At 48.5% G+C, this 27,476-nt stretch overlaps 2 protein-coding genes across 3 annotated transcripts; both read left to right on the top strand.

Moving 5' to 3' along the window:
- Positions 1–1,016: 1,016 nt before the first annotated feature.
- Znf783 (zinc finger family member 783) lies at positions 1,017–13,740 on the top strand. Its single transcript, XM_041640570.1, is given in 7 exon segments — positions 1,017–1,228; positions 2,940–3,278; positions 3,364–3,490; positions 3,609–3,734; positions 10,440–10,577; positions 11,670–11,777; positions 12,938–13,740. Coding segments are annotated over 7 exon segments (1,665 nt in total). The 5' UTR covers positions 1,017–1,204.
- A 2,123-nt stretch (positions 13,741–15,863) lies between these two features.
- LOC121439910 (zinc finger protein 282-like) lies at positions 15,864–27,141 on the top strand. Of its 2 annotated transcripts, XM_041640533.1 has the most exons (5): positions 15,864–16,037; positions 18,751–19,104; positions 20,538–20,664; positions 24,607–24,714; positions 25,182–27,141. In XM_041640533.1, exons 1-5 carry the CDS (start codon positions 16,014–16,016, stop codon positions 26,285–26,287), a joined length of 1,719 nt encoding a protein of 572 aa, XP_041496467.1. In that variant the 5' UTR covers positions 15,864–16,013; the 3' UTR covers positions 26,288–27,141. The 2 variants fall into 2 exon arrangements, with proteins under 2 accessions (XP_041496467.1, XP_041496468.1); XM_041640534.1 differs by lacking the exon at positions 24,607–24,714.
- Positions 27,142–27,476: the final 335 nt, after the last annotated feature.

Below are 27,476 nucleotides of genomic sequence, written 5' to 3'. Positions count from 1 at the left end.
GTAGGTAAGTCATCTGCCAGCCTCAGAACTTATTATTTTAGAATTATTTTAAAGATATTTTAAATACATACAGACACCAAAACAAACCCCAAAATAAATTTTTTTTTTAAAAATGCCAGCGGGAAGTTCATTGGTTTATTGGATAAAGACCATAGCATGAGTGAAAAATGCAGGAAACCAAGAAAAGCAGGTTTTACTTTATATTCCAAGGTTAATTCTGGGCTTCCCGAGTAAGGGTTTCTAGTTCGAGAAGGATATTGGTCTTAAATGGAATAGTTTATTCAGGAGAGCTCAGGACATGAACTGGTTAGAGAGCCGTACACATGAACACAGTAGCTGTTGTCCGGTCCATTGTGTCATTTGAATTCCCCTGGCTGGAAGAGCCGGATCATCAATCAGCCTGGAGCCAAGGGTTACAGGATGCCCTGCTGATGGCCCACGCTAGCCCAGGCTGGATGTGGCAGAGAGGGCTGGAAGAAGGGGCTCTGCCCGGGCTGTGCAGGTGGCAGTCATAAATCCCAGAGGCTAAGAACCTCAAATGTGGGTGCGTGAGAGAAGGATACTCTGGAAGCACCTCCCTTGGGTTGTGGTGCAAGACAGGCAAGCGCTCTACCACTACCACTGAGGTAGGTCCCAGTCTCGGGCTTGCTTGCTTTTTTTTTTTTTTTAAAACGCACTTTTCCCCTTAGGGATTCCCAATTGTTCTGAAAAACCAGAAGAAGGGTTTCGGAACCTTTATCTTTTCTCCTAGGTTCTCCTCTCTAGGTTACAGATCCTAGAAAAGGGACTCTGAAAAACCTTGGGATGAGGGTGTTCCGCCCGAGCGTGAAGTCTGGGAATTTTCTGAGCGTTTCCCTCCCGGGCGTCTTCCCTGAATTCCCGTCGAGGCCAGCGGCTAGGCGTCCGGAGCCAGGCTCGGTGTCGCAGGCTCGCGGCCGCGGGGTGGAGCGCTCCTGGATGCGCCCCTTTCGGACGGCAGGGGGCGTTGTGCGCGCCCGGCCGCGGCCTCCCCCGCGGCTCCCTTAAAGGGCCAGCGGGGCACGTGGCTCGGGGGCCGCCAGGCAAGCAGTTCCGACGCTGGGCCGCTCCTGCTCGTTACCGACGCGCAGCGTGCGCTCGGCTCAACCTGTCGGCGGAGAACCTCAGCCCGCGCGTGGTCCGACCTGTCGGCGGAGGATCGCACCCCAGCTAGGACACGGTAGCCATGGCTGAAGCGGCGCCCGCCCGGGTAAGCGCCCTGGCCCGGTGGCCGCCGCGTGCGAGGGTCTCGGCACACCAGGCCCGGAGCGCTCCCTCCCTACCCTGCCCGTCCCCCAGCCCGCGGGCGTCATGGAGACACCGGCCTGGTGGACACCGAGGCCACGGGCCTGCGCCCAGCGGCGGGCGGCCCAAACACCAGGCCCGGTGGGGCTGTGCCCTAAGACCGGTGACCGCGACCAGGCCCCCGGAACCCGGCTAGGCCGGGCGCTCAGATGCCTGCTGAAGGCCTCGAAGAACCCTGCAGATGACACAGCTGAGAGCCCCTGCCCGTTGTTTCTTCTGAGGCCTTCGGCCGAGGAGGGCCTGGTGTGGCGTACCCACCGCATCCACCGCATCCACCGCAGAGGCAGGTAGAGGCCGAGCTTAGGTCTCCGTTAAAATACCTAGCAACTCTACTTTTACTTAGGAAACAATTTGACTGAACCCTGTTAGCAACAGATTTCTGAATTTTGTGACCTTTTTCATTTGTTTCTTTAAAGATTACTTCAGTTGTTCCCAACTTGTAGGTCGCAACCCCTTGGCGTTGCATATCAAATATTTACGATTCATGGCAATAGCAAAATTACAGTTACGGAGTAGCAACAAAATGATTTTATGGTTGCTGGTCACCTCAACATGAACTGTATTAAAGGGTCGCAGCACCAGGAAGGTTGAGAATCACTGTAAGTTTAAAGCAGTTTTAGAAGGGTAGTGTGGCCATGTCAGAGAACATGCTAAAACTTTTGCCTGTAAAAAAATCTCTCTGTAAGTATTATCTATTATTACCAATACATCTCAGACAAGTGTCTGAAACCTTAGTTTCCTGGAAACTTTTTGAAGGGAATCTCTCCTTCCCTTTAGTTTGCCATGTGTCCTTCTCGGTTCCCTGCCTACATGGAAGAGAAAACGGGCTTTATGGGAGTGGGGCTGGAAGGCCTTCCCATACCTGTCCAGATGACGTCTTCCAGATCATTCCACCTGTCTTGCAGCACCTAATATCCCCTAAACTTGCTAACAGGATAGATCTCAACACTACCTATCACATTATTGCAACAACTACAGCTCTCACCCAGTGGACAAGAGATGCTCAAGTCCCTGACATAAAATAATGTAGTGTTCACATATAATACACTCATAGACTCCAGAATATGGTACGTCATATCTAGATTTCCAGTACAATAGAAAGGCTAATCATTGCATCATGGAGGAAATAATGACAGGAAAAGTGTGAACATGTTTGAAACAGATATAAGTTTTTTCTTTCTAATTATTTTATTTATTTTTATTTCAGGTTGGGTGAATCTTTAAATGTAAAGCTGCAGGTTTACATTAAGACAGTGTTTGGTATACTGTGCAGTTCTAGGTGGTATGGAATTTGCCAGGCAGACCACACCAGGCCTTGAACTCACAGAGATCCACCTGCTTTTGATTCCCATGAGCTGGGATTAAAGAGTGTGCCTCCACACCTGGCTGGTCTCAACTCTTTAGGCTAGCCTGGAAGTGTCTAGATCAGGCTGCCCATGAACTTGAGGCTATCTCCCTGCCTCAGTTGTAAATGTTGGGATTGTAGATGTACCATCATGCCTGGTTTAAGATGCGGATATTTTGATTATATGATCCTTTGGTTTTCTTGAGCAGATTTCTCAGAGGTACAAGCTGATGTGTAATAAGAGGCCTCCCACCCCTCTTCTTAACCCCAGCCAGATGCAGAGAAGAGCGCATACCTCTACTCCACAGAAATCACACTGTGGACTGTGGTGGCAGCAGTGCAGGCCTTGGAGAAGAAAGTGGATTCTTGCCTGGCCCGCCTGCTGACGTTGGAAGGACGCGCAGGGACAGCTGAGAAGAAGCTGGCTGACTGTGAGAAGACAGCTGTGGAGTTCAGCAACCAGCTGGAGGGCAAGTGGGACATGCTGGGAACCCTGCTGCAGGAGTACGGGCTGCTGCAGCGGAGGCTGGAGGACATGGAGAACCTCATGCGCAACAGGAACTTCTTGATCTTGCGGCTTCCCCCTGGCAGCAAGGGCGAGGTCCCCAAGGTAGCCTTTGGATGTCCTGAGCTGGGGAACCTGGGGAGCCATGCCCGTAAAATGTGTGGGTGAACAAGTGTGACACTGGTTTCAGGTGCCTATGACCTTTGATGACGTGGCTGTGTATTTCTCTGAGTTGGAGTGGGACAAGCTGGAGGACTGGCAGAAGGAGCTCTACAAGCACGTGATGAGGGACAACTATGAGACGCTGGTCTCCCTGGGTAAGGCTGCAAGGGAACACCTCGGCTTCCATTTAAGGAGGGCTTCCTGCAGTCTTTGCCTTTCCTTTAGGCAGGGAGACTGAGACCTTTCCCTATCCCCTCCCCATTCTGTATGCAGATTGTGCCATCTCCAAACCCAACATCCTCACCTGGATAGAGAGGGGAGAAGAGCCTTGTCCTTCAGGCCCCTGGGGCCAGAAGGGGAGTGAGGAGGAGGCAACATGCCCAAGGAAACCAAACACTGGTAAGTATTGGCAATATTGGGAGCACCTGGGCAAAGTGAACAGCACACTACCTTCCCGGGTACACTGGGCCATCTTGGGGCTGGAAAGGGAGCACAGGCCCGTCACCCAGAATGGGCTCAGTGGTTAAGAACACTCACTGCTCTTGCAGAGGACCTGGGTTCAGTTCCTAGCACCCACATGACAACATAGTTGTCTGTAACTGTAGTTCTAGGGAATCTGGTGTTCTCTTCTGGGCAGGAGGCATGCATGCAGTGTACATATACACAGGCAAAACACTTACACACATATACACATGTTTATTTACTAATTTTTGATTTTTTAAAATGAGGTCTTGCTATTATATAGTCCTGGCTGTCCTGGAACTCATTGTGTAGACCAGGCTGGCCTTGAACTCAGAGAGCTACCTGTCTCTGCCTCTCAAGTGCTGAAATTAAAGGCCTCTGCTACCATGGTAGGCAATGAAATAAATAAATAAATAAAATATTTAGACATAACCCAAAGAAGAATAGGACAGTGACCAGCAAATGGTCATCACTGATCTTCAGCAGTGAATTCTAGGCAAACCTGGCTACAGGGTGAGACGCTGTTCCAAAACAACAAAAACAAACAAAACAAAACAAAAAAATTCAGTGATGGAGATTTTACTACCCATCTTCCTTTTTCTAGACTTAACCACAATATCATCATACACAGAAAATCATCTAATATCTGGTCCTTATTTTCAGTAGGAATTTAGATCCTAATTTTAATAACTCAAAGTTCAAATGCTGCACTGGGTTTATGTCTTTTAATTTTATGAAAACCCCCATAAAGTCCTCCCATATTTTCAACAGTTTTTACTGAGGTGTAACTTATGTACCATCAAATTTGCCTATTAAAATATAACCCTAACACCTCAGGGGCTGAGGTGGAGGATTGTAATCTCTAAAAAGTCAAATAGCCAGGAAGAATCAGGAGTTTGAGTTTAAGGCTAACATAGGGGTGTATGACACTGTCCCAAAAAGACAAAAAATAACCTCTACCAAATAAAATGTGGCCTATAGAACAGGTCTGTAATCCATGCTGTTCTGGAGGACAGGAGACTCGTAGATCAAAGCCTGCTTAGTCTACAGAGTGAGTTCAGGGCCTGCCTGGGCAACTTAATGAGATCTTGTCTCAAAATTAAAAAGTGGTCGTAGTGGTGGTGCACACCTTTAATTCCTGCACCTGGGAGGCAGAGGCAGGAGAATCTCTGAGTTCAAGGACAGCCTGTTTTACCAAGTGAGTTCCAGGACAGCAAAGGCTACTCAGAGAGACCCTGTCTCAAAAAACCAAAACCAAAAACAACAACAAAAAATGAAATTAGGGCTGGTAAGATTGCTTAGCAGGTAAGAGGTTTGCTTAAAGGTGTGGTGACCCAAGTTTAATTTTCAGAACCCATGTTGAAAAGTGAGAACTCACTCCCAAAAAGTAGTTCTCTACCTGTGCACATCGTTCCCATGTGATGGCGTGGCTGTACTCGCGCTCACACACACTCTTACACCAATAATAAATAATAAGTAAAAATTTAAAAAGACTTAAGTTGAATAAACATTTTAAAAAGTGAAAGTAAGCCAGGGGCTATAGCTTCATGTCAGAGCTTTTGCCTAATGTGTGCAGCGCTTTTGGTCAACCTCGGTACCACAAATATGCATATATACATAGATGTTTACATATGTCATTTACTATTCTTTGTGGCGCCATGCTTGGAGGATTTTTTTTTTGTTTGTTTGTTTATTAAGGCATGTAGCAAGCAATAGTCTCAAACTTGGTATGTAGCTAAGGATGACCTTGAACTGGTTGTCTTGCTTCCTCCTCCCAAATGTTAAAATTACATGCCAGTCTTCATGCCCAGCTAATCTAATTTCTGTGGTTTTTTAATATAGTTACAGATTTGTGCAACTATTGCCAAAACCCACTCATTCATTCATTCATTCATTCATTCATCAAGACAGGGTTTCTCTGTGTAATAGCCCTAGCTGTCCCAGAACTCCCTTTGTAGTTCCCTCTTTGTTATTTTGGTTTTTTGAGACAGGGTTTCCCTGTGTAACAGTCCTGACTGTCCTGACACTCACTCTTTAGACCAAGCTGGCCTCAAACTCACCTCTGCCTGCCTCTGCCTCCTGGATGCTGGGATTAAAGGCATGCGCCACCACTGCCCAGCATTTATTTTTTAATATTATTTATGTGTATGGGTGTGTTGCCTGCATGTATATCTGTATAACACATGCATGTCTGGTGCCCAAAGATACTGGAAGAGGGTTTTGGGATCCCCTGATATTGGAGTTATAGTTATGAGTTTCTGCCAGCACCTGGTTTCTGCCCTCCCCCTTTTTTTCTTATTTATGGGTAGGGTTAAATTAGAAGAAATCTGTGTTCCCCCTTTTCCCACTGACAGTCATGCACTTAGATACCTGTTAATTCCATGAGAGGAAAGTATCTAACACTCAGGACTCCAGATAACAATAAAGAAACCCAGTGTGCTACGGCACTTTAACAGCCAGGGGTTCATATTCTTCCATATCTCCCTTTCTCTGTCTGGGCTTCTGAACCAGTGTCTTGTGGTGCTTTGTATGGTTTCTGTTTATAGTTCCTATAAGGAGCCAAATATATGACTTCAGCAACTCTATTCTACCATCTGCCGGTGGAGCAGCTCTGTCTGTTGTTGTTTTGTGTTTTGTGACAAGGTCCCATGTAGCTCAGGTTGGCCTCAAACTCAGTATGTCATCAAAAGATGGTCTTTGACTCCTGGTCTCCCTCCCTAAGTGCTGGGACTGCGGAAGTGTGCCTCCACACCTGACTTACCTGTGTGTATGGAGAGATACAGGTATGTATCACAGTGCCCACGTGTGGAAGTCAGAGGAAAACTTTCCGGAGTTGGTTCTCTCCTTCCACTACTACATGAGTCCCAAGAAGGAACTGAGGTCATCAGGCTAGGCAGTAAATGCCTTTACCTGCTAAAGCATCTCACTGGCCCTTATAGATATTCTGTATTGCTTTTTTAATTATTGTTATTATTTATTTATTTATTAAAGATTTCTGCCTCCTCCCTGCCCCCGCCTCCCATTTTCCTCCCCCTCCCCCAATCAAGTCCCCCTCCCTCGTCAGCCCAAAGAACAATCAGGGTTCCCTGACCTGTGGGAAGTCCAAGGACCACCCACCTCCATCCAGGTCTAGTAAGGTGAGCATCCAAACTGCCTAGGCTCCCATAAAGCCAGTACATGCAGTAGGATCAAAAACCCATTGCCATTGTTCTTGAGTTCTCAGTAGTCCTCATTGTCCGCTATGTTCAGAGAGTCCGGTTTTATCCCAGGCTTTTTCAGACCCAGGCCAGCTGGCCTTGGTGGGTTACCGATAGAACATCCCCATTGTCTCAGCGTGTGGGTGCACCCCTCGTGGTCCTGAGTTCCTTGCTCGTGCTCTCTCTCCTTCTGCTCCTGATTTGGACCTTGAGATTTCAGTCCTGTGCTCCAATGTGGGTCTCTGTCTCTGTCTCCTTTCATCACCTGATGAAGGTTAATATTCAGGAGGATGCCTATATGTTTGTCTTTGGGTTCAGCTTATTTAGCTTCTCTAGTCTTGTATTGCTTTTTGAGACAGGGTCTCATTCTGTACCCCAGGCTTGCTTGGGGCTCATTTTGTGGCTACCTTGGCGGTCCTTCTGCCTCGGCTTTCCAAGTGCTGGCATTGCAGGCGTGTGACACCACACTGGCTTCTTGTTGCTGTTATTTGCTTTTTTAAAAAAGTTCTATTATTTTATGTGTCTGTATGTATGCAGGTCAGGAAAATATTTGAAAGAGTTAGTTTTCTCCTGCCACCATGTGAGTCCCAGGGATGGAACTACAGGGTTGGCAACAAAGGGCTTTTACCTGCTGAGCGAGCTTGCTGGCCTCATTTGCTTTTCACCATAGCCCAAATTGGCTTGTAATTTAATATGTAGCCCAGGCTGGCCTTTAACTCATAGCAATCCTCCTGCCTCAGCCTCCTGAGTGCTTGGGTTGAAGGTATGAGCACCACACCTAGCTGAAGCAGATGTCTCTGGGTTTGTTATGGAAATAACAATTTCAAGACCTAGTGACTGTTGCGTGTATAATGTCTGTGAGCGTTGTGACCCGCTGGTGTCCAGCTCAGTTCCCTGGAATGTGAAAGAGACTCGGGAGCAGTATTGTCCGTTACAGATCCACTTCTCGTGACTCTAGCTGGGTTCTCAGTTTCCCTGGAAGAGAAGTGCTGATGGAGGTTGTGGAGGCCCTGCTTAGGTTGCTTTGTGTGTCTCACACATTGTCCTTGTTCCCTGTACCCTGTGTTCATGAAAACCCACACCGGTGAGTTCAAACTTGTAGAGATAGAGCCTCTTCTTTCTGTGATTGTGTATTCTCATCCAAATATGTCTGTTTCCAGCTGTCCTCAGCACATGTGGGTCCATGGTAGGAACCTTTGGCTGATTTCATATCAGACAGACTCCATCAGCTCTTTAACCATCAACCCTTTTGCTCATAGTATATCTTTTTCATAATAATTTGGTTTCTTATTTTGCTTTGTTTTGTTTTTGTTTTGGTCCTGAAAGACAGGAGAGAAGAAAGAAAGTATGAAGTATGTATCTCACTTGGTACAGTGTTTTATCTAGCCTACATGAAGCCCTGGTTTGATCCCTAGCACCAGAAAAGTTTCGTATGGTGCTACATGCTTATAATCCCACCACTAGGGATGTAGATGCTGGCATATCAGAAGTTTAATGTTCTCAGCCACATAGTGAGTTCAAGACCACCCTGGAATACATTTGAGACCCTGTCTCAGGAAACAAACACAGGCCTGGCGGTGGTGGCGCACGCCTTTAATCCCAGCACTCGGGAGGCAGAGGCAGGCGGATCTCTGTGAGTTCGAGGCCAGCCTGGTCTACAAGAGCTAGTTCCAGGACAGGAACCAAAAGCTACGGAGAAACCCTGTCTCGAAAAATCAAAAAAAAAAAAAAAAAAAAAAGGAAACAAACACAGATGGACAGGGATGGCTCAGCAGTGGCAGAAGGTCCTCACCAGTGTGGTGAAAGGTACTTGCTGTGTATGAATCTGATAATATAAGCTCCATCCCCAGAACCTGCAGTGGAAGAAAACCAACTGCTGAAGGTTGCTTTCTGACCTACATATCTCCCCCATCATCTGTTTGTCTGTCTATCTGTCATACACACTCTCTCATTAGTAATTTTTTTTTTTAAAGACGGAAAGAAGGCTGGTGCCCAGCAATCAGGAGTCAGAGGGAAGTGTAGCTCTATGAGTTCAAAGTCAGACCAATCTACATGTTGTGTTCCAGGCCAGCCAGAGCCATATAGTAAGACCCTGTCTTCAAAACAAGACAAAAGCAAGAAGAAAAGAAAAGCAGAACTCTCCTCCCCCAGCTCTGTTCCGTGAGAGGCTGCTTAGGCTCATTTTGGAGCCTCTAATAACCACAGTCACAGCCAGGTTGTAGGAGACTCTTCTGGGAGGCCTGCCACAGCAAACACCATGCACGGATCCAAGGGTATGAAGAGGATAGGTGTGGAGGTGGAGTTGTCCTGAAAGAGTATTTAGGGGGCTGAAGAGGTGGCACAGCTGTTAAGTGCCCTACTGCTCTTCTAGAGAAAACAGCACCCACGTGGCAGCTCAAAACTGTCTGTAACTCCAGTTCGAGGGGATCTGACATCCCGACACAGACATACATGCAGGCAAAACACCAACACACAAGCAAGCAAACGAAAAAATCCCTTTAAAAAAAATATTTAAGGACATCAGAGCTCCAAAGATGATGTCTTCGGGGTGTCTTTTCTGCTGTACCAGTGGACTCCCTGGCACTACAGAAGGTAGTTTGGGGGGAAAGACATCATTAAGTAGCCAGGTTTTTAAAAATTTATTATTTACGTTTACATTTATTTTTTATTTAATTTTTTTGCGTTTTTCGAGATAGGGTTTCTCTGTAGTTTTTTTTTTTTTTTTTTGGTTTTTCGAGACAGGGTTTCTCTGTGGTTTTGGAGCCTGTCCTGGAACTAGCTCTTGTAGACCAGGCTGGCCTCAAACTCACAGAGATCCGCCTGCCTCTGCCTCCCGAGTGCTGGGATTAAAGGCATGTGCCACCACCACCCGGCTTACGTTTACATTTATTTTACTGTTTGTGTATGGATGTTTTACCTTCTATATATATGTATACCATGTACATGAAGTGCCCACAGAGTTCAGAAGAGGACATTAGACCTATGGTGTTGAGGTTACATCCCATTATCAGCCACTATGTGAGTGGATAGCCAGGTTCTTGATCTAGCTGTCATTCCTGTCTTGCATTCTCAGTTGATTACATGTTGGACAGAATTCTTATGGGCAAAGAGGCTTAGACGTAGCTCAGCATGGCAGAACATACTTCCAGTCCCAGCAAAGAGAGGCAGAGGCAGGTGGGTCTCTTGAGTTTGAGGTTGCAAGGTCTACATAGTGAGTTCCAAGGTAGCCAGGGCTATGTAGAGAGGCCCTGTGTCAAAACACAAAAGAGGTTTTACAAGAGGAGAGCTGTGAGGGCAGTGGGCGTAGCCACTGTATTTTCACATCTGGTCTTTGGTTTCCAAACCCAGGATCTGAAACTCTGCATTTAGTGTGGCCTTAGTGTCACTGGCCACCTGCCTAGGAGACCTCGGTATTGTTCTCAGTGATGTTGGTTTGTGTTTCTAGGAATTCCTCTGAGTCCAGAGCATGCCCCAAGTCCAGCCAGCCCTGACCTAGAGGAACCAAAAGAAAGGCAGGCACCTAAGCAGCAACAGCAGCCGCAGCAAGAGGAAGCAAGAGTTATTCTACCTGAGACAGACACTGGTAAGTGAGGACAGCTGGGCAGCAACACAGGCGCTCCCCGCATAGGAAACAAGCAAATACTGAACTCTGCTGCAAAGACTCATCCTCTTAGATGGGCCTTGGAGAGGTAGCTTTAGTCTCTGCAGTGCTCAGGTGTCTGAAGAGCACTGTGGGGGCCTGGACATACCTGTCTGGCTGGAGTAAGGGGAGGAGTGTGAATGGGACCTGCTGGATCTTCTACAGTGGCAATGCCAACATGGCGGTTGGTGTCCTGACTCCAGTGTGGCGCTAGGTTGACATGCTGTAGTTTCTCAGTGTTCTGAAAACCTGTTGAGCACGCTGACTTTTGTCACTCACCCAGGATCCTGTGTCTGCTCTGTTTACAGGCAGTTCTTGCTGGTCCTTTTCTGAGACTTACGCAGAGGGCACCGATCCTCATGCTCTCAGCTGTGCTTAACTTCTCTTCTTCCTTCTTGATGCTGGCCTCATTCCCAATTCTTGTCGTCTTCCTTATAGTGCTTTCTCTGCATTTCCCCCATAGCACATGACTTCTTCCTTCTCTGTGTTCCTCCCAGTCAGTGTGTAATATTTATTTTATTTATTTATTATGTATAAATATTCTGTCTGTGTGTATGTCTGCAGGCCGGAAGAGGGCACCAGACCTCTTTACAGATGGTTGTGAGCCACCATGTGGTTGCCGGGAATTGAACTCAGGACCTTTGGAAGAGCAGGCAATGCTCTTAACCACTGAGCCATCTCTCCAGCCCCTAAGCTCAAGCTTTTGCATAGAATTTGTAACATGAGACCTCAGGTAGGAGGGTAGTGTCCCTGACCATCACATACCTGGGACTCTGTCCTCGGGCCTATCCAAACCTTCTGTTATTTTGAGGCTGATGAAGGTAGCATATGGAGAGAGAGGTTGTGAGCCTGGGCCTACATGTGACTGGGCTTGTGGCCTTACTAGCTCTGTTCCTACCTCAGAAGCCCTCCAGATGGACGCCTGAAGATTTCTTCCTCGCAGGCCCTTAAGCATGTCCAGGACCTGCTGGGGAAATGGCCGTGTCTCCTGTGGTACTTGTGTCAGGAATGCCCTCATCTGATTCTCTCCCACAGGGACTCCAGCCAGCACCAGCACTTTACCCATCAAACAGGAGGGAGAATCTACAAAGGGAGAATGTCCACCCTCCCCTCCCACAGACAGCCTGCCTTCTGTGGGACCAGGTGAGTGGCAGGAGACACTTGTGGCTGTGGCAGAGCCTCATAGCAGCTCAGAGGGACATTTGTGAGTAGCAGTCAGCCTGTGGTCAACAGGCCTAATGGAAAGTCCTGCTTGAGGACACGCTGCGTGTCTTAGGCGATGGTTTGCTAGTGGCAGGAAGGCTGTTCATGTGGTGCTCTAGCACACAGGAACCCTGCGAGCTGGCCTATCTAGATTCGCAGCTGTGACATTTGGCACTGCACATTGACCTATGGTTTAAATGTAGGGGCTGCACCTGAAGTCCATGTTTTTCTGATAGGGCTCAATGACAAGACCTTTGCTCTCTGCACCTGATGACCACTATCCTCACTTCAGCCTGCACTTTTCATGGCTCTGTCCCTTCACTTATACTGTCTCAGTTCCACCCTTGCATCAGGTGAGACCTGCACTGGGCCCTTATAGGAGTCACAGGCTGATAGGATGGTAGAGGCTCCAGTGGATTTATTTGGGATGAGTGACACACAGGCAAGTCACTCCCATCCCCTCTCCTAGGCCATAGAGGCACTTTCTCTCTGTCTCTGTCTCTCTCTCTGTCTCTCTCTCTGTCTCTCTCTCTCTCTCTCTCTCTGGGGGTGAATATAGCTGACTGGCTTTAAAACTACAGTTTAGCCAAGGCTTGTCTTAAATTTGTGGCAATTCTCCCATCTCAGCTTCCTGAGTGCTGGGATTACAGCCACAAGGCCTCTTAATCATGGTCTGGAAGCAGTTGGGGCCCATGGGCTCCTTGTCCATCTCTATTGTAACTAGTATCATCACAACACTTAGGGTCTTGGTAGCACCGTTGCCATGGCTGAAGTGTCTCCCCACTATAGTCCTACCCATCCATCTTCCAAAGTCAAATCCTGGACTCCATAGGGTTCCTGGCTCCTCTTGGCTTCTGTAACTTTCTCCCTTCTCTGCTCTTCTTAGCTCATCTTCTAAGAATGAGCACAACACAGCAAACAAAGGTGAATAATCCATGAGGCAGACCTGCCCATGGTGTCTGTGAGTAGGACCCCCTGACCTGCTCTGAGGACACTCATAGAAACTGGGCAAGGGAGAAGAGGCCTGAACCTGGAACAGGTTCAAATGGTGAGGGGAGCTGTGTGATTCTCTTGGAAACCAGTCATGATTCCTTTGCTAGGTGGTGGTGCTGTGACCATCAAGACAGAAGCACAGGCCGAGGATGAATCTGAGCAGCAGCTTCTGGAGTTCCTGAGCCAGTCCATGAGCCAGTCCCACAAAAGGCCCAGGACTAGAAGCTCCAGACGGCTTCATGACCAGGGAGTGCCTAGGGTACTGATTAGGGAACCCCAGGCCGCAGAGGCTAGGAAGGAGCCACCCTGTACCCTTCCTCGACGACAACGACAACGACAGCGGGCATTCTCATGCCCTGACTGTGGGGAGAGCTTCCGCTTGAAAATTAATCTGACAATCCATCAGCGGACCCATGTAGAAGAGGACGAACACAGGGAGGTTTGCAGTGATTTGCCTGTTGGGTCAGGGGAAAGCCACTCCACTCTGGAACCAGGGGAGGTGGCGGTACCTGGTCCTATCATCGGCTGGGTACCTCAGAAGCCCACAAGGCACCTTTCCCTGATAAGCAGTGCTTTCCTGAGACAAAGGTCAACAGCTAAGGTTTACCACTGTAGTGAATGCCTGCTCTCCTTCCAGCGACGGAAGACCCTGATACTGCACCAGCGTCAGCACACAGGCATCAAGCAGGGCTGGCCTGCCTGTCCCTACTGTGGCAAGGCCTTCCGCCGGCCCTCAGACCTCTTCCGTCACCAGCGCATCCACACTGGTGAACGTCCCTATCAGTGCCCCAAGTGTGGCCGGGCCTTCAACAGGAACCACCACCTGACTGTCCACATGCACACCCACTCATGAGGCCAGGCTATCCTGTGTTTCCTCATTTTGTCTGTCCACTTGGGAGCCCAGCCCTGAAGAGAAAGGCTGACCAGAGGAGCCTGCCATGGCACCCGCAGGCTCTCCTGAGTACCCTGGTGGGATCTGCACTCTCAGGCCTTTCCCTTGTTCCTGACCTGACATTGGTCCTTCATTCTGGAATGGCTTTGGAGAGTTTTATTGTTTTGTTTTCCACTCAAATACGAAGAAGTCAAAAGGTGTGTGATAGGTGCCTCCATCTCCTGATTCCTCTCTTTTGGACATTCCTGACTCGGGAAAGAATCACCTTTGGCTGGTACTGCAGTCAGTAGGAATAGAAAGTTTTGTCTCTTCCAGGATGGGACAAGAGAGACCTTGGGGAGAAGGTTTGCATGGATGAAAATCTGCAGTCTACTTGAGAAAAAAAGAGTTCACAGATGGCTAAGGGAAGGCCCTGGAAATTTACATTTCTCATTTTTTTAAAATTATTTTTACTTTGTTGCTTTGAGAATGTTTTTCTTGGAGATCCAAAGCTGCTGAGGGGCAGGAACTTTGTGCTACCTCCTCCATTTGGTGCTGACAGGGTGGGAGGGCCTGCTTAGTGTAGACTTGTTTTGGTGGCTTGGCTTGGCTGCTGTTCTGAAAGCAGAGGGCTCAGGTGTGTTGAATGCTCAGGGTGACTCTCACTCTCCTGCCTTCCCCTCGTGTGGCAGTTGCATCCTTTACTAGGAGTTGTGAGGGAAATGGAAGCTAGGAATGAGCCACTCCTCTCAGGTCTCAGGGTTGGTAGTGTGACCCTTTGTGACCTGCAAAAATGCCTAATGGAAACTAGAGCAAGCCCAGGAAGCCCCTCCCTGGGGGAACTCTGGGATGAAGCTAGGGAATCCTTCCACCCTCTTGAGCCTCATGTTCCTTGTCTTACAGAACAGCCCAGATGTCACCGTAGAGTAGTCTGTGTCAGGAGGTGCTATACAAATGCCTATTTTGTCCGTCCTTTTAAGTCTGGGTCTCTTTTCTCTTTGTTGATTTTGTGCCCTTTTTCCCCAGACAGACTCCTTCAGGAAGAACCTCTTTCTTTTTCCAAGTGGCAGTTCCTTCAGTTTCTAGAAAGACTTTCCAGCCAAGCTGGTACTTGAGGGGCCTTTCAAAAGCACCAGCTGAAGCCCAGGGGTTTGAGGTGACAGTCTCAGACCACAATGTCTTGGGGATGGCTGGTTCATTTTGCCTCTTTGCCACGCCATGTTGGGTGCGGCCCACACAGCCTGGTAGGTCCCATCTCTCCTGGTAGTTTGCTCTCTTGTTTGACACTCAAACACCTGAGCATAATCAGGAGGGCTCCTAGGTACCATCATCTGGCTGTGCTATTTTCTGATGCCATTCAGACCCTTGCCTCTCAGAAGCCCTGAACAGATGAGGCAGAGAGTAGCTCTGCCATCATTCCTGGGCCAGGGATAAGTAGACAAGCCGTTGGAAGTTCTGGATCCTCCATGCCTGCTCACCCAACTGTTGTCTAAGCCCCTCAAGCAAGATAACAGCTGTCAGTAAGTGCTCAGACAGGATGTGTACAGTATCTCTGTTTCAAACACAATCCTCAACTGCAAAAGCTCATCCCTGCTGTTCTGGAGGTGCTGGGCTGAGGTTCCTGGGCCTCTTTTCTAATGCTAAATGCTCCCTGGAAACAAGTATTCGACCTTTAAAGCACAAAACAAATGCTAGGGGTGGGGAAAGTGGGTGCTGTGTAACCTTGGTTGGCTTGTGATTTTCCTGCCTCTACCTCCAGAATGCTAGGATTTTCTTGCCTTTTTAAAACAAAGAAATGGTTGGCCCATATGGCTCTAAGAACTATGATGGTGGCAATCTTAGCCTAATTGGTGCTCTATAAACACGTTTGAATAACTACGTGCTTGTGGCCTAGTTTGTACTGGGTAGTCCGAGCTGATGATCGCAGTGGTTCGCTTGGCTCCTCGACGCAGGTGGAGCTCTTAGGAGAAGGGAGCCAGACACCTGGCGCTCGCACCTGCGGGGTGGAGACAACGCGCCCGGACGCTGCGGGCTGGTGCTTCGGCTCAAAGGAGTCTGGGCTCTGCGGCCAGGAGGCAGGACTTCCATGGCTAGCCAATGAGAAGCCTGCTTGCGGAGGGTGGGGCCTGCGATCCAGCCGCGGGAGCTGTGGAGGAGCAGCCGTGACACCGCTAGCTCACGACTCTGTACGTTCTGTCCCGAGGCTATTTGCCCCGGACGGTCGTCCGAGTCTGTTGCGTGTGGGCAAAAGGGACCGTCGGTAGGGAATATCGCAGCGGCAACTCTGAGACGAGGCAGGATCGCGCGCAGCCATGACCGAGGCGGCTGCTGCTCCGGTAAGGGCGGTCGGCACAGACCATGTGGGGATGCGAAACGGTCTCTGAATTTGCCTGGAACACATCTTATCACCTCCTGAAATTGGATTGAGCTCGGTAGAGTCTCAGGGAGGAAGACTAGGACTCCTATGCCTACAGGATAAAGCCCTTGTCTCTTGTCCGGGTTTTGATCATTCATAATATAAGCCAATTGAGCTTAACCAGGAAATGTCTGGGCCCGATACACCGGCTGTGGACGTTTTAACTCCACGGGACTCCTTTTCCGGGATCTCTCCACCATTATTGGCCATCTCAGATCTATTCCTGAGCTAAGGCCCCTCCAGCTAGCCCTTTTGGTCCTGGGAGACATAATCTTGTCCTTACGGGGGTTCCATGGTTTTCAGGCCTGAACTCGATTACATTCAGGGTGGATGCATACACCCTCACCTGCTATTTCCCAATAACCCCCAGGAAGATTTGCTACTGTAGTTGGTAGGGGGGAGTCATCGTTATAGAAGATGTTGGTTAGGTGTGTTTTAAGCCCAGGCTTGACCTATTGGCTTCCAACTCGTGCGAATGAACTGCTGAGATACTGTCTCTGAAGGTAGAGGTCATCTGCTAGCTATAGCAGTAACTTCAGAGACACTTCTAGGTGCCAGATTTGTGGCAAGGGTCACAGAGAAACGAAGATATTTGACCCTTATCTATGAAGACTCCTCCCAGCCATAGCTCATTACTGGTCAGAACCCAGGATGGCACCATGGTGCTGTAAAAGAAGGGAGGAAAGGATAGGTGTCAGTGACAAGTATCCAACTGTGTGGGGCACTTTGCTGTGTCTTTTTATGGAAGATGTCTTGGAGAAAGTTTAGTGTCACAAAAGTTGATTAATTTCAGTCTTTGGTTTATAATATATAAAAATTCTGGTCAGTGGTCTGGAACCTTTGTGTTTATTAGTAATACAGTATAAGATAATGCCATGCAACCTGAGAGCTGGTTCATACCTGTAGCTTATTCTTGACCACCTAAGAGAGAGAAAGTCATGATGTCCTTGTAATTGAGAATACAGAGCCTTAGAGGGAATAGTGTATCTTAGCCCCAACCTGCACAGAATCCAGTTCTGGAAGAGACCTGCTATCCCCACAGAGGAGCTCCTTGCTCTTTGTCTCATTATTTCGTTATACATGAAGCACTCACTGTCCAGCTCCTTTAGACAGGGTATTTTCGGGGTTATTTCCTTTTGACTATGATGCTTGCTTTCAGCTTTCTCTGGCCCCTAAGCTAAGATCAAGCCTTCCAGTGTGGTGACTAATCAGGGGCTGGTTGATGAGGTACCTCAGGAACAGAGACTTTGTGTCCAACTTAACACAAGCAGGAGTCGTCTGAGATGGGGGAACCTCAACTGAGAAAATATCTCCAAAAGGTTGGGCTGTAGACAAGCCTGAAGGGCATTTTCTTAGCTAGTGTTTGGTGTGGGAAGGCCCAGCCTATTGTGGGTGGGCCACATCTGGGCTGGTGGTCCTGAGTTCTGTTTAGAAATTAGGCTGAGAAAACCATGAGGAACAAGCCACTAAACAACACTTCTCGATGGCCTCTGCTTTAACTCCTGCCGCCAGGATCCTGCCCTGACTTCAGCGATAGACAGCGATGTGGAAGTGGAAGCAGAGGAAACCATTTTCTAGTGAAGTTGCTTTGGGTCGTGGTGTTTCACGGCTACAGCAGAAGCCTAACTAAGACACCTTGTGTCGCGGGCAGGTCAGGGATTCACACAGCAGTAGAGTCACTGAGGTGAGAACTGCAGGGCCTCACTATGGGGGAAGCTGCTGTGAGAGGAGGTGAGGGGACTGGGCTGTGGTGGTGCACACCTTTTAATCCCAGCATTCAGGAGGCAGAGGCAGGCAGATCTCTGAGTTCAAGACCAGCTTGGTCTACTGAGTGAGTTCCAGGACAGCCAGGGACATTGAGAAACCCTGTGTGGGGGAGAGGAGGAGCTGAGATTACCATTGGGTTTGTAGGTTTTCTGGTCTTGTTGGGCTGTGTGTCTCCAGAGGACAAAAGGTGGTTAGTAAAAGTAGACTAGTAGGGTTGGGGTTTTCTTTGGGTTTCCAGCCAGCTCCCAAATAAAGACACAGAGACTTATTAATTATGAATGCTGGGCCTTAGCTTAGACTTATCCCACCAGCTCTTTTAACTGAATTTAACCTGTTTCTGTTCGGCTACGCTTTGCCTCGGGGCTTTTTTACCTTTCTTTCATTCTGTCTGCCCTACTTTCCTGCTGCTTCTGTATCTGGCTGGCCCCTGAGCCAAAATTCCTCCTACTTACTCTCCCTGCCCAGAAGCCCTCCCCATACCTCCTCCCTTGCTATTGACCAATCAGGTGCCTTAAGCAGGCAAGCAACACATCTTTACATAGTTCAATATTTGACAACATAAGCAAATGTAACACATCTCACATCTTTTCATTGTAAAATAAATTCATTACATCTTTGCATAGTTAAATAAATATTCTGCAACAGAGCAAGATTAAATCTGGTATACATTTGAATGCTCACTATTTAATTTTCCATTGCAGTGACTCTAGGTTCAGTATTCTTCCCATGAAGGTTCTGTAGGGTCTGGTGTCTGTTGTCTTTGACTGGAGTCTGAACCCATTCCAGAAGATCCTGATCTTACTATACTGAGAACAATTCTTGGCCTTCTTCTGGAAGCCAACCCATCTCCTTGTCTCTGGTCACAGGACTGGCATGTGGGGACTGACCTCCAACAACAGGCCCAGATCCAGTCTGCGGAGATCTCCCTTTTAGCCATCCTGGCTGCTGTTCAGGCGGTGGAGAAGAAAACAGAGTCCCAGGCTGTCCATCTTCAAAGCCTGGAAATACGAACAGGGTCAGCTGAGAAGAGGCTGGCTGACTTCGAGAAGACAGCCATGGAGCTCAGCAGCCAGCTGGAGGGCAAGTGGGCCGTGCTGGGGACCCTGCTGCAGGAGTACGGGCTGCTGCAGCAGCGGCTGGAGAACCTGGAGAACCTGCTGCAAACCCGGAACTCCTGGGTCCTGAGGCTGCCCGCTAGCAGCAAGGATGAAGCCCCCAAGGTATTCATAGAGTAAAGGGAGGCCTCCAGTCAACTACAGTGAACCTTAAGAGCTTTTTAAAATGTCAGGAGGGTGTGACATTGGCAAGTTGTCTGCTTAGGCAGTAGAGTGAGTTGTTGGGAAGGACATGTTTGAGCAACAGCAGTTATCCCAGAATGGTTCCCCCCACCTTTTTTTTTTTTTTTTAATTGAAAAGAATTGTTTTCAGTTGGTGGCACACATCTTTAATCCCAACACTCAGAGGCAGGGGCAGGTGGATCTTAGAGTTCAAGATAAGGCTGGTCTGCAGAGTGCCAGGATAGTCAGGACTACACAGAGAAACCTTGTTTCAGAGGGGAAAAAAAGAAAATGAAAGAAAGAAAAAAAAATTGTTTTCATACAATATATTTTGATCATGTTTTCCCCTCCCCCTAATTCCTCCCAGAGCCTTCCTATCTCCTTACCCACCCAAATTTACATTCTTTTCTCTCTTTTAAAGAACAACAACAAAAAAAAAAAAAAAAACCCACACCAAAACAGCTGGGCAGTGGTGGTGCACATCTTTAATCCCAGCACTTGGGAGGCAGAGGCAGGTGAATCTCTGAAAACTACACAGAGAAACCCTGTCTTGAAAACACATACACACACACACACACAAATAAAAAAAGGCAGATACCAAAATATACAAACAAAAGACTAATAAGACAAAAGCATGTCTAAACAAAGCAAAATTAAGCAAAGTTAATAAAAATACCATTTGATTTGTTTTATGTTGTCTAACTACTGGACGTGGGATCTGCCATGAAGTGTGGTTAAATATACCCAGTGAGATGCCACTGAAAAACTGCTCATTCCTTTGCTGTCAGCTATTAACTGCAGATAGCTTCTTAGTTAGGGGTGGGACTTCCCTCCATCTCTGCCAGTTCACATGGACATCAGCCTGGCTGTCTGGAGGACACTGCTGCCTCTGACTCCCACAGTCTTTCTTCCTCCTTTTCCACATCGATCCCTGAGCCGTGAGGGGAGGGCTGATGAAGATACTCCATTTAGAACTGAATGCTCCGGAGTTTCTCGCTCTGCAGGTTGTGGGTCTTTGCTAGTTCTCACCTATTACAGGAAGATGCTTCTCTGATGATGGCTGGATGAGGCACTGGTCTGCGTCTCAGCCTGGTGTGGCCACTGGGGATCTCTGGTAGAAAGTGTTCTGTATAGACAGCTGACAGAGGAATGGAGGTGGGCTGGAAGGGAAGGCCCCAGGATGACTTTCGAAAGAGGAAATCTAAGAAAGCGTCTCCATTCAGCTTCCAACCGAAGATGCTGGTGTGCACAGGAGCTGGGAAGACACTTTTCTGTGGAAATGTGGGCAGAGGCTAGCATTTGGTCAGTGGTGCCCATAATTTTGGAGCCGTTTCTGGCTGTTCTCTGAAAGGGTGTGGGGATTTGTATTCCTCCAGGTTTCTATAACTACTGAAGAGGTGGCTGAGTGTTTCCCTGAGCAACAGGAAGGCGGCCCGGAAGATTGGCAGAAAGAGCTCTGCAAGGACGTAGCAAAAGAGAGCCGGGAGGTGCTGGGTGCTCTGGGTAAGAGACGTCCCCGAGGCTTCCAAATGTGTTTCATTCTTTTCCTCGGTGTGTTGAGACCTTTGGATCTGAGAGCCAGAGCAGATTGGTCTTAGAGGCTTTAGAAGATATCTTTAATTCCCATCTTTAGAATTAAGTGTAGACATGTTTCTATTTTGTATGTATGGGTGGTTTTGCCTGCGTGTGTCTGTCTATGTATCTTATGCATGCCTGGTGCCTGCAGAGGCCAGATTACCTGGAACTGGAGCTGTAGATGGTTGTGAGCTGCCATGTATGTGCTCAGAACTGAACCTCTGAGTCCTCCAGAAGAGTGTTCAGTGCTCATAACCACTGGGCCATCTCCAGCCCCATGGGCATGCTTTGTGAAGATATCTCAGGTCTGAGAATTGAGGGCTCGCAGTAAACACTAGGTCCTCCAGCCTCATGTTCAGAAGTGTGTTTTTATGTGATACTTGATTAGATCTGGAATTTTGTAGCTACATCCCCAGCTCTTGCATCATCTTGGAGCTTGCAGGAAGGTTAAATTGCTTATCCAAGACATCAGTGGAGACACACAGATTAGAATCTGCTCCTCACTGTCCAGTTCCTCTCAGTTCATTTCTGTGGAGTGGAGGCCTCCCCTGCTTTGTTTGTCCCTCTAGGACTTAGTTTGTAACTATACCTATTCTTATTCCACCACTGAATTTTGCTGTCAGTCCAGGAACTGTGGGAAAGGGTCAAAAGTGAGGCAGATAGTTTATCACCTCCATCAGACCTCTGATGCCCTGTCTATGGCCGTGACCCAGCTCTTTACCCTGCCTCCACCAAGGTGTGTTCTCTTTAGGGAAGGAGTCTTAGTTTGCTATTTCCCTTCCACGCGGTGCTTGGCACACTCTAGGGTGACAAACAGCGAGAGTGAGAACTCAGTGTTCATTCTCCTCGGTAACAGCACTAAGGTGGAGTGCAGATCACAAAGCTGTTTGCTTTCCTTTGCTTTCCTGCTGCTAAAGACTGAACCTTGTGAACGCTATGGGAAGCCCCCTCACACTCCAGCCTTTTTTCCTGATAGGATCTTACTCTAACCCAGACTGGCCTGGAAGTTACTGGGTGACTCTGGCTGACCTTGAATTTGGGCCTCCTACCTCAGCCTCTGGAGTACTGGAATCTAGGTGTGAACCACCCTGGCTTTTTGAAAGGTGAAGAAATCCTTAGTTCAAATGAAAGAAACAATAGAAGAAGACCACTCCTGCTGAAAGGGGATAGATTCCCTGTTTGCTCAGAACAAAGGTACCATTCCATGTTGGAGGTGTGTGTGTCTGCATGTGCCTGTGGTGGCACTGTACACACGTGATGTTAGACCCCCTAGAAATGGAGCTAAGAATCAGTGGTGAGCATCCCCATGTAGGTGCTGGGAACCAAACCCAGGTCTGCTGTAATAATCCTCTCTCAAGCCCATTCCCTTGTTTTTAGATTTTTACTATTTTTGAGGAGAAAAGCCCTCATTTGAAGGGAGCTAAATTAAGAAAGAACACACTGACTGGTTGGCAAGTTGCACTGAGGTTAAAAGTGTTTTGGGGGTCCCTGCATGGGTGGGGATACCACAGAGAGGGTACAGTGCCAGGATACAGAAATCAGCCAATAGCACTTGAGAATGGAGTATAAGCAGGAAGGGCTTGCTTAGTAGTTAGTGGCACTTGTTGGTTCACTGAGGACCCATGAAATGGGTGTTGGCTGGTATGTCCTTGGAGGTGCCCAGAACTTTGCTGTGGATGGGTGTCCTCAGGGGACTTAGGACTGCCTAGCCTTGGATGGTCCTTGCTGTCTTACCAGTCACTCCTTCCTCCAATAGCTTCTCTACTGTCATTTGGTGTAAGCTCGCTTTATTTTCCAGAGGCAGCTCTTCCTGCCAAATTTCTGAGGATCTTCAGTTGGTAAGCATGGGCATTACAGTTTCAACATGTTTAAGTGATTTGGACACCTTGGAGTCTGAGAAGCTGGTTAGAGGTCACCTGGCAGGGGCTGACGGGCCTCCAGCCTTTAGATTATGAGAGGCTGGTTAGGGTCACCTGGCAGGGGCTGACAGGCCTCCGGCCTTTAGATTATGAGAGGCTGGTTAGGGTCACCTGGCAGGGGCTGATGGGCCTCCGGCCTTTAGATTATGAGAGGCTGGTTAGGGTCACCTGGCAGGGGCTGACAGGCCTCCGGCCTTTAGATTATGCAAGTGCATTTTTGTATGAATGTGTTTTTGCTCAGTAGTGCAGAGGTCAGACATTCTCTCTCTGGATACGGTCTTGCTATTAGATCTGGCTGGCCTAGAACTTACATAGACCAGCCTTGAGCTTATATCTGTCGTTCTGCCTCTGCCTTCTAAGTCCTGGGATTACAGTTGTGCACCACCAGGCTCAATTTAAAAGACATCTCGTGGACTGGAGAGTGCTCTGAAGCTAAGAGCACATGCTGCTATCTAAAGGCTCTGAGTATGATTCCAGCACCTGTACCCATATAGGCATCTGTGAGCTCCAGGGGATAACACCTTCTGTCCTCTGAGTACACTGCACTCATGTGCACAGATACATATGTACATATGTACAATATTTTTTAAAGCCTCTCTTTATTGGCTATCTCCCCCATCCCAAGCCCCTCCCAGCATAGCTGCTGTTCTTATTATTGGTGTACATACTCAGAGACCTCACAATGTGTGTGTGTAAGTTAGAAGATAACTTGTGGGAATCACTTTTCTCCTTCTAATATGTGGGCTCCAAGAATTCAACTCAGGTCATCAGACTTGGTAGCAAGTGCTTTACCCAGGTGGTATATTACTGTTGTCTTCGTTTTCCAAAGCTTGAAGTGCTTCATGTTAAAAATGGAATTTTCCAGCTGTTAGGTTAAAATTATGGAAGCAGCCTGTGTAGGGGAGGTGGGTACTTGTGGTTGTGGAGCATCTTCTTAGTATGATTGGACCACAGGTGCCACCAGAACAATGGAAAGCTGACCCTGTATTTCCAGGTCCAAACTTAGAACAATATTGAAGTATGTGATTGGTAGCTAGATAGTTGTGGCTTGAAATGGTTTCCTCTTTTAAGTTTCTTAACATTTATTCATTGGGGGAGAGCATGCATGATGTGCTGTGCTATGGATATGGATCTTAGAGATTGGAACAGACTAGTGAGGTCACTTGACCCTTGAAGGACACCTATCCTAGGGTACTGTGTTTCTTAGGCTGCCAGAGACTGATAAAACCCACATTCCAGCACTCAGGAGGCAGAAGCAGGTGGAACTCTGTGAGTTAGAGGCCAGCCTGGTCTACAGAGTGAGACCCTGTCTCAAAAAAAAAAAAAGAAAAGCTAGTAGGAACCGGGGTAGTGGTGCACACCGTGCACACCTCCCCTTTCTTCCCAGCCTGGTCTATAAAACAAGTTCCAGGATAGTCAGAGCCACAGAGAAACCCTGCTTTGGGGGGAAAAAAACCCCCAAAAAACTAGCAGGAGGGAAAAAATTGCCCTTTTCTCTTAGTACAATGCATTTATTTCCAATTTAACAAAGTTCATACTTATAGACTATAAATATTGATCCATTTAAATCTCTTGTAGGTTTTGTCTTTTCGCATACATAAATGAAGTAAGCTTCAGAGAGGTTGGGTAAATCATCAGAGATCATGGAGCTGGAAAAGTCTGAGCCTTTATTTAATCCTGTTGTTTATCTGCTTGAAGTGTTCTCAAAATATGGTGTGTATTCTGGAGGGATCTGTGGGCGCTGTTCTTCCCTGCAGGAAGACGGGAGTGATGAAAGGGTGCTGGCCGCGGTCATTCAGAAGCCCTGTACCTCAGCTCTCCTGACTCCTACCATACTGGATTTTAGTCACTTATTTATTCTGCCTTTCCTGGGCTCTGTGATTCTTTTGGGAGTTCCTTGTGGTCACCAGAGGTCGTGACATCTGATGCCCTCGGGGCTTCTTTTCCTTAGAACCAGGCCAGCTGGAATCCCCCCACAGTGTTCTCCCCTGGATCAAGCAAGAGGAAGAGGCATATGAGAAGAGTCTGCGAGAGACAACCAGTGCCTATCTGTGCTCAGGTGAAGCCCAGCGATAGGCTGTATATCTGGGTCTATGAACACCTCCAGGGGGCTTTCTGTATTCATGTCTGGAAGTGGCAGCGAGCAAGTATCCTGTGTTGTCCTGTTGTCTCTGCACCAGAATCAGAACCAGGGTGTGGTAGGCAGGCTTTCTCATTCTTGGTCTTGGTGGCACATATCAGGGGCTGCTGGGGAGCTGCTCTTGGGAGCCGTTGAAGTATCGATGAGAAGAGGCCTTAAGCAGAGGTATACAACTTAACCGTTAGGGCATTTGGATGACATGCAGATGGTACAGAGTGGGCCTCTGGCAGAAGGCAAGTGGGAGATACGTAGGTTAGGACCAGAGGGAGGCCTTCAGTGACAGGGTTGTGTGAACCTCAGGCCTTCCATACCAAAGAACAGGGGAATCAGGCAGCCCAGCGCCAGACCTGTGGCAGGAATGACTCATCTCTGTCTCTCCCCACCAGAAACCTGGCTAGCTAACAAGAAAAGGATCCTGGAAGGAGAGTCCGTGCTACCAGACCCAGCGTGGGCAACTGAAGGGAGCTCCAGCAAGGAGGACTTTGAGAGGAGAACCTGTGGGGACCTGCTCCCCGTTTCCAGAGAGAGAGAGGTGGCCTCCCTCCCCCGAGGCTCTCAGAGTCAGCCTGTGCCAGCTACTGAGGGCACCGAGAATGGCCAGGACTTCATTGTCAAAGAGCTCAGCACTCAGCATGCGCACCCACACCATGGATCTCCACCCTTTGCCAGTCTCCAGTGCCCCCAGAATGCCACACAGCAGGTCACTCTCACCAGGAACCGTCGTGCATCCACAGCCCAGCGTGCCTACACCTGTGTCCAGTGTGGCAAGAGCTTCGTCCACCAGTCAACACTTACCACGCACTACCGCACACACACTGGGGAGAAGCCTTATAAATGCGCTGAGTGTGAAAAGCGGTTTGGCCGCCTGTCCACACTGCTGGAGCACCAGCGCACCCACACGGGAGAGCGGCCCTTCCCATGTGCACAGTGTGGCCGTCGTTTTGGGCGCCTGTCCACACTGGTGGAACATCGGCGCACACACACGGGTGAGAAACCATTTCCATGCACCCAATGTGACAAGCGTTTCACACGCCTAGCCAATTTGACAGTGCACCAGAGTGTGCACTCTGGTGAGCGTGCTTTCCAGTGCACCCAGTGTGGCTCCTGCTTCACGCACAAACCTAGTTTCCTACGGCACCTGCGCAGCCACTCTCAGGAGAAGCGTTTTACCTGCGGCCAGTGTGGCAAGAGCTTCACCTGTCGCTCCTGGCTGGTGCGCCACCAGGGCAGTCATGCCCGCTCAGCCTCCGCTGCTTACGTGGCTGGTGAGAAGAGCTCACCAAGCTTTGAGTCACCTACAAGTCTCCTTAAGGGTGCAGCTAGGGGAAAGTTTTCCAGTGACCCTTCTATCGCCCCCAGATCCAAGGACACTAAGGCCAGTCAGGACCATAAGGCCTATGGCAGAGGTCAGCAGCTCAGCAACCATGGTCAGGAAGGTCTGGTGGGATCTCTGCATAGCTGTCTGTCTGTAAAAATGGAGAATGCAGGGTAGCACCCAGAGAGTCCCTAATGAGGTAACATAGGGCTTCTAGGTCCCCTTGAGCCCAAGCTGCCTCTCCTAAGGGACACTTCTTGGGTCAGATGTGTGGCACCTGCCATCTGTAGGCTTCCCAGGGGATGGTTCTCTCCCATGGACTGCAGGTGCTAAGTGCCCCTGAGATTCTTGCTGCTGCGAAGGTTCCTGTCCCGAAATGTTGCAGAAACAGAGGTAAAGGAAGAATGAAGCATGAGTATATCTGCCGGCAGCAGCAGAGGCCCTGACTCTGTGGCTCCCTGATAGCACCATCTCAGCAGTTCAGGCAGCAGTGTGCACTTTTCACCCAGCAAGGGCTGCTGACAGTTAGGATTGCTACAATTTTGAAAAGTTGAGTTGTTCTGCTTCCATCTGAGCAACTCTATTCAAATAGTTTCCAAGAGTTCCAGAGGGCAGGGCTGGGAATGTGACTTACCATTGTTCATCTGGCATGCACGATGAAACCATGGTTCAGTCCCCACTTCAAGTTATAAACTGGCTGTGAGGGCACCTACCTGTGATCTAGCATTCCTGTTAATGCTGAAGGGTCAGAAGTTCAAGGTCACGTCCCTGTTTAAAGAAACAAAATATCCCGTAGGAGTTCAAGGACAGAGTTGGCAAATACCCCACGTCTCGCCAGTGGCCCCGTGTTTTGAATAAATGCATGTGTGTTCCCGAGGGCTCCTGGAGGGAACTGTGTCATCGTCTCCGCTTTGGAAGAGTATGGCTAAGAGACCTGTGCTGCTCGCTGTCTCTCTGGTCTCTGTCTATATCTGGAGGTAGTTTTCACATATTCGCTTAAAACCTACAAATAAATGTTTAGGAAGAACTGTAAACTCTCCCCCTTGTCCTGATGATCCTGCCAAAGTTTGCTTGTTTATTTTGCAGTAATATTATTTAGCTCCAGATTTGGGTAACAGTGAGTTATTTTCAACTGTGTGTCCATGTTGAAATTCTGAAAGAAAAAATGATGCAAAGCACCATGGAGTCAGGCTTGGGTGGGGTGGCTGATGGCCTGAAGGGCACTGTGTCTGGGCCATTGAAAGTACAACTGCCTGCAGCTCTGGCCTCGATGGACACACACACATGAAGCGTGTACATGTCTGTCACGTGCACGTAAATACAGAAGCTGTGGAATGGGTGGTAAGTGCTGTCCATAAGGTGGCCC

The sequence above is a fragment of the Microtus oregoni genome, unplaced genomic scaffold (assembly GCF_018167655.1).
Source record: "Microtus oregoni isolate MIOR12 unplaced genomic scaffold, Mior012 000064F_ref0000363, whole genome shotgun sequence".
NCBI classification, from domain to species: domain Eukaryota; kingdom Metazoa; phylum Chordata; class Mammalia; order Rodentia; family Cricetidae; genus Microtus; species Microtus oregoni.
The sequence above is the reverse complement of the archived record's forward strand: the minus strand, read 5'-3'. Positions and strand labels throughout refer to the sequence as shown.

Coding starts and splice junctions, on each gene's coding strand:
- LOC121439910 (XM_041640533.1), top strand. CDS start 16,014: ATGACCGAGGCGGCTGCTGCTCCG. Junction 16,038..18,750: donor CCGAGGCGGCTGCTGCTCCG/GTAAGGGCGGTC, acceptor CTCTGGTCACAG/GACTGGCATGTGGGGACTGA. Junction 24,715..25,181: donor CAGTGCCTATCTGTGCTCAG/GTGAAGCCCAGC, acceptor TCTCCCCACCAG/AAACCTGGCTAGCTAACAAG.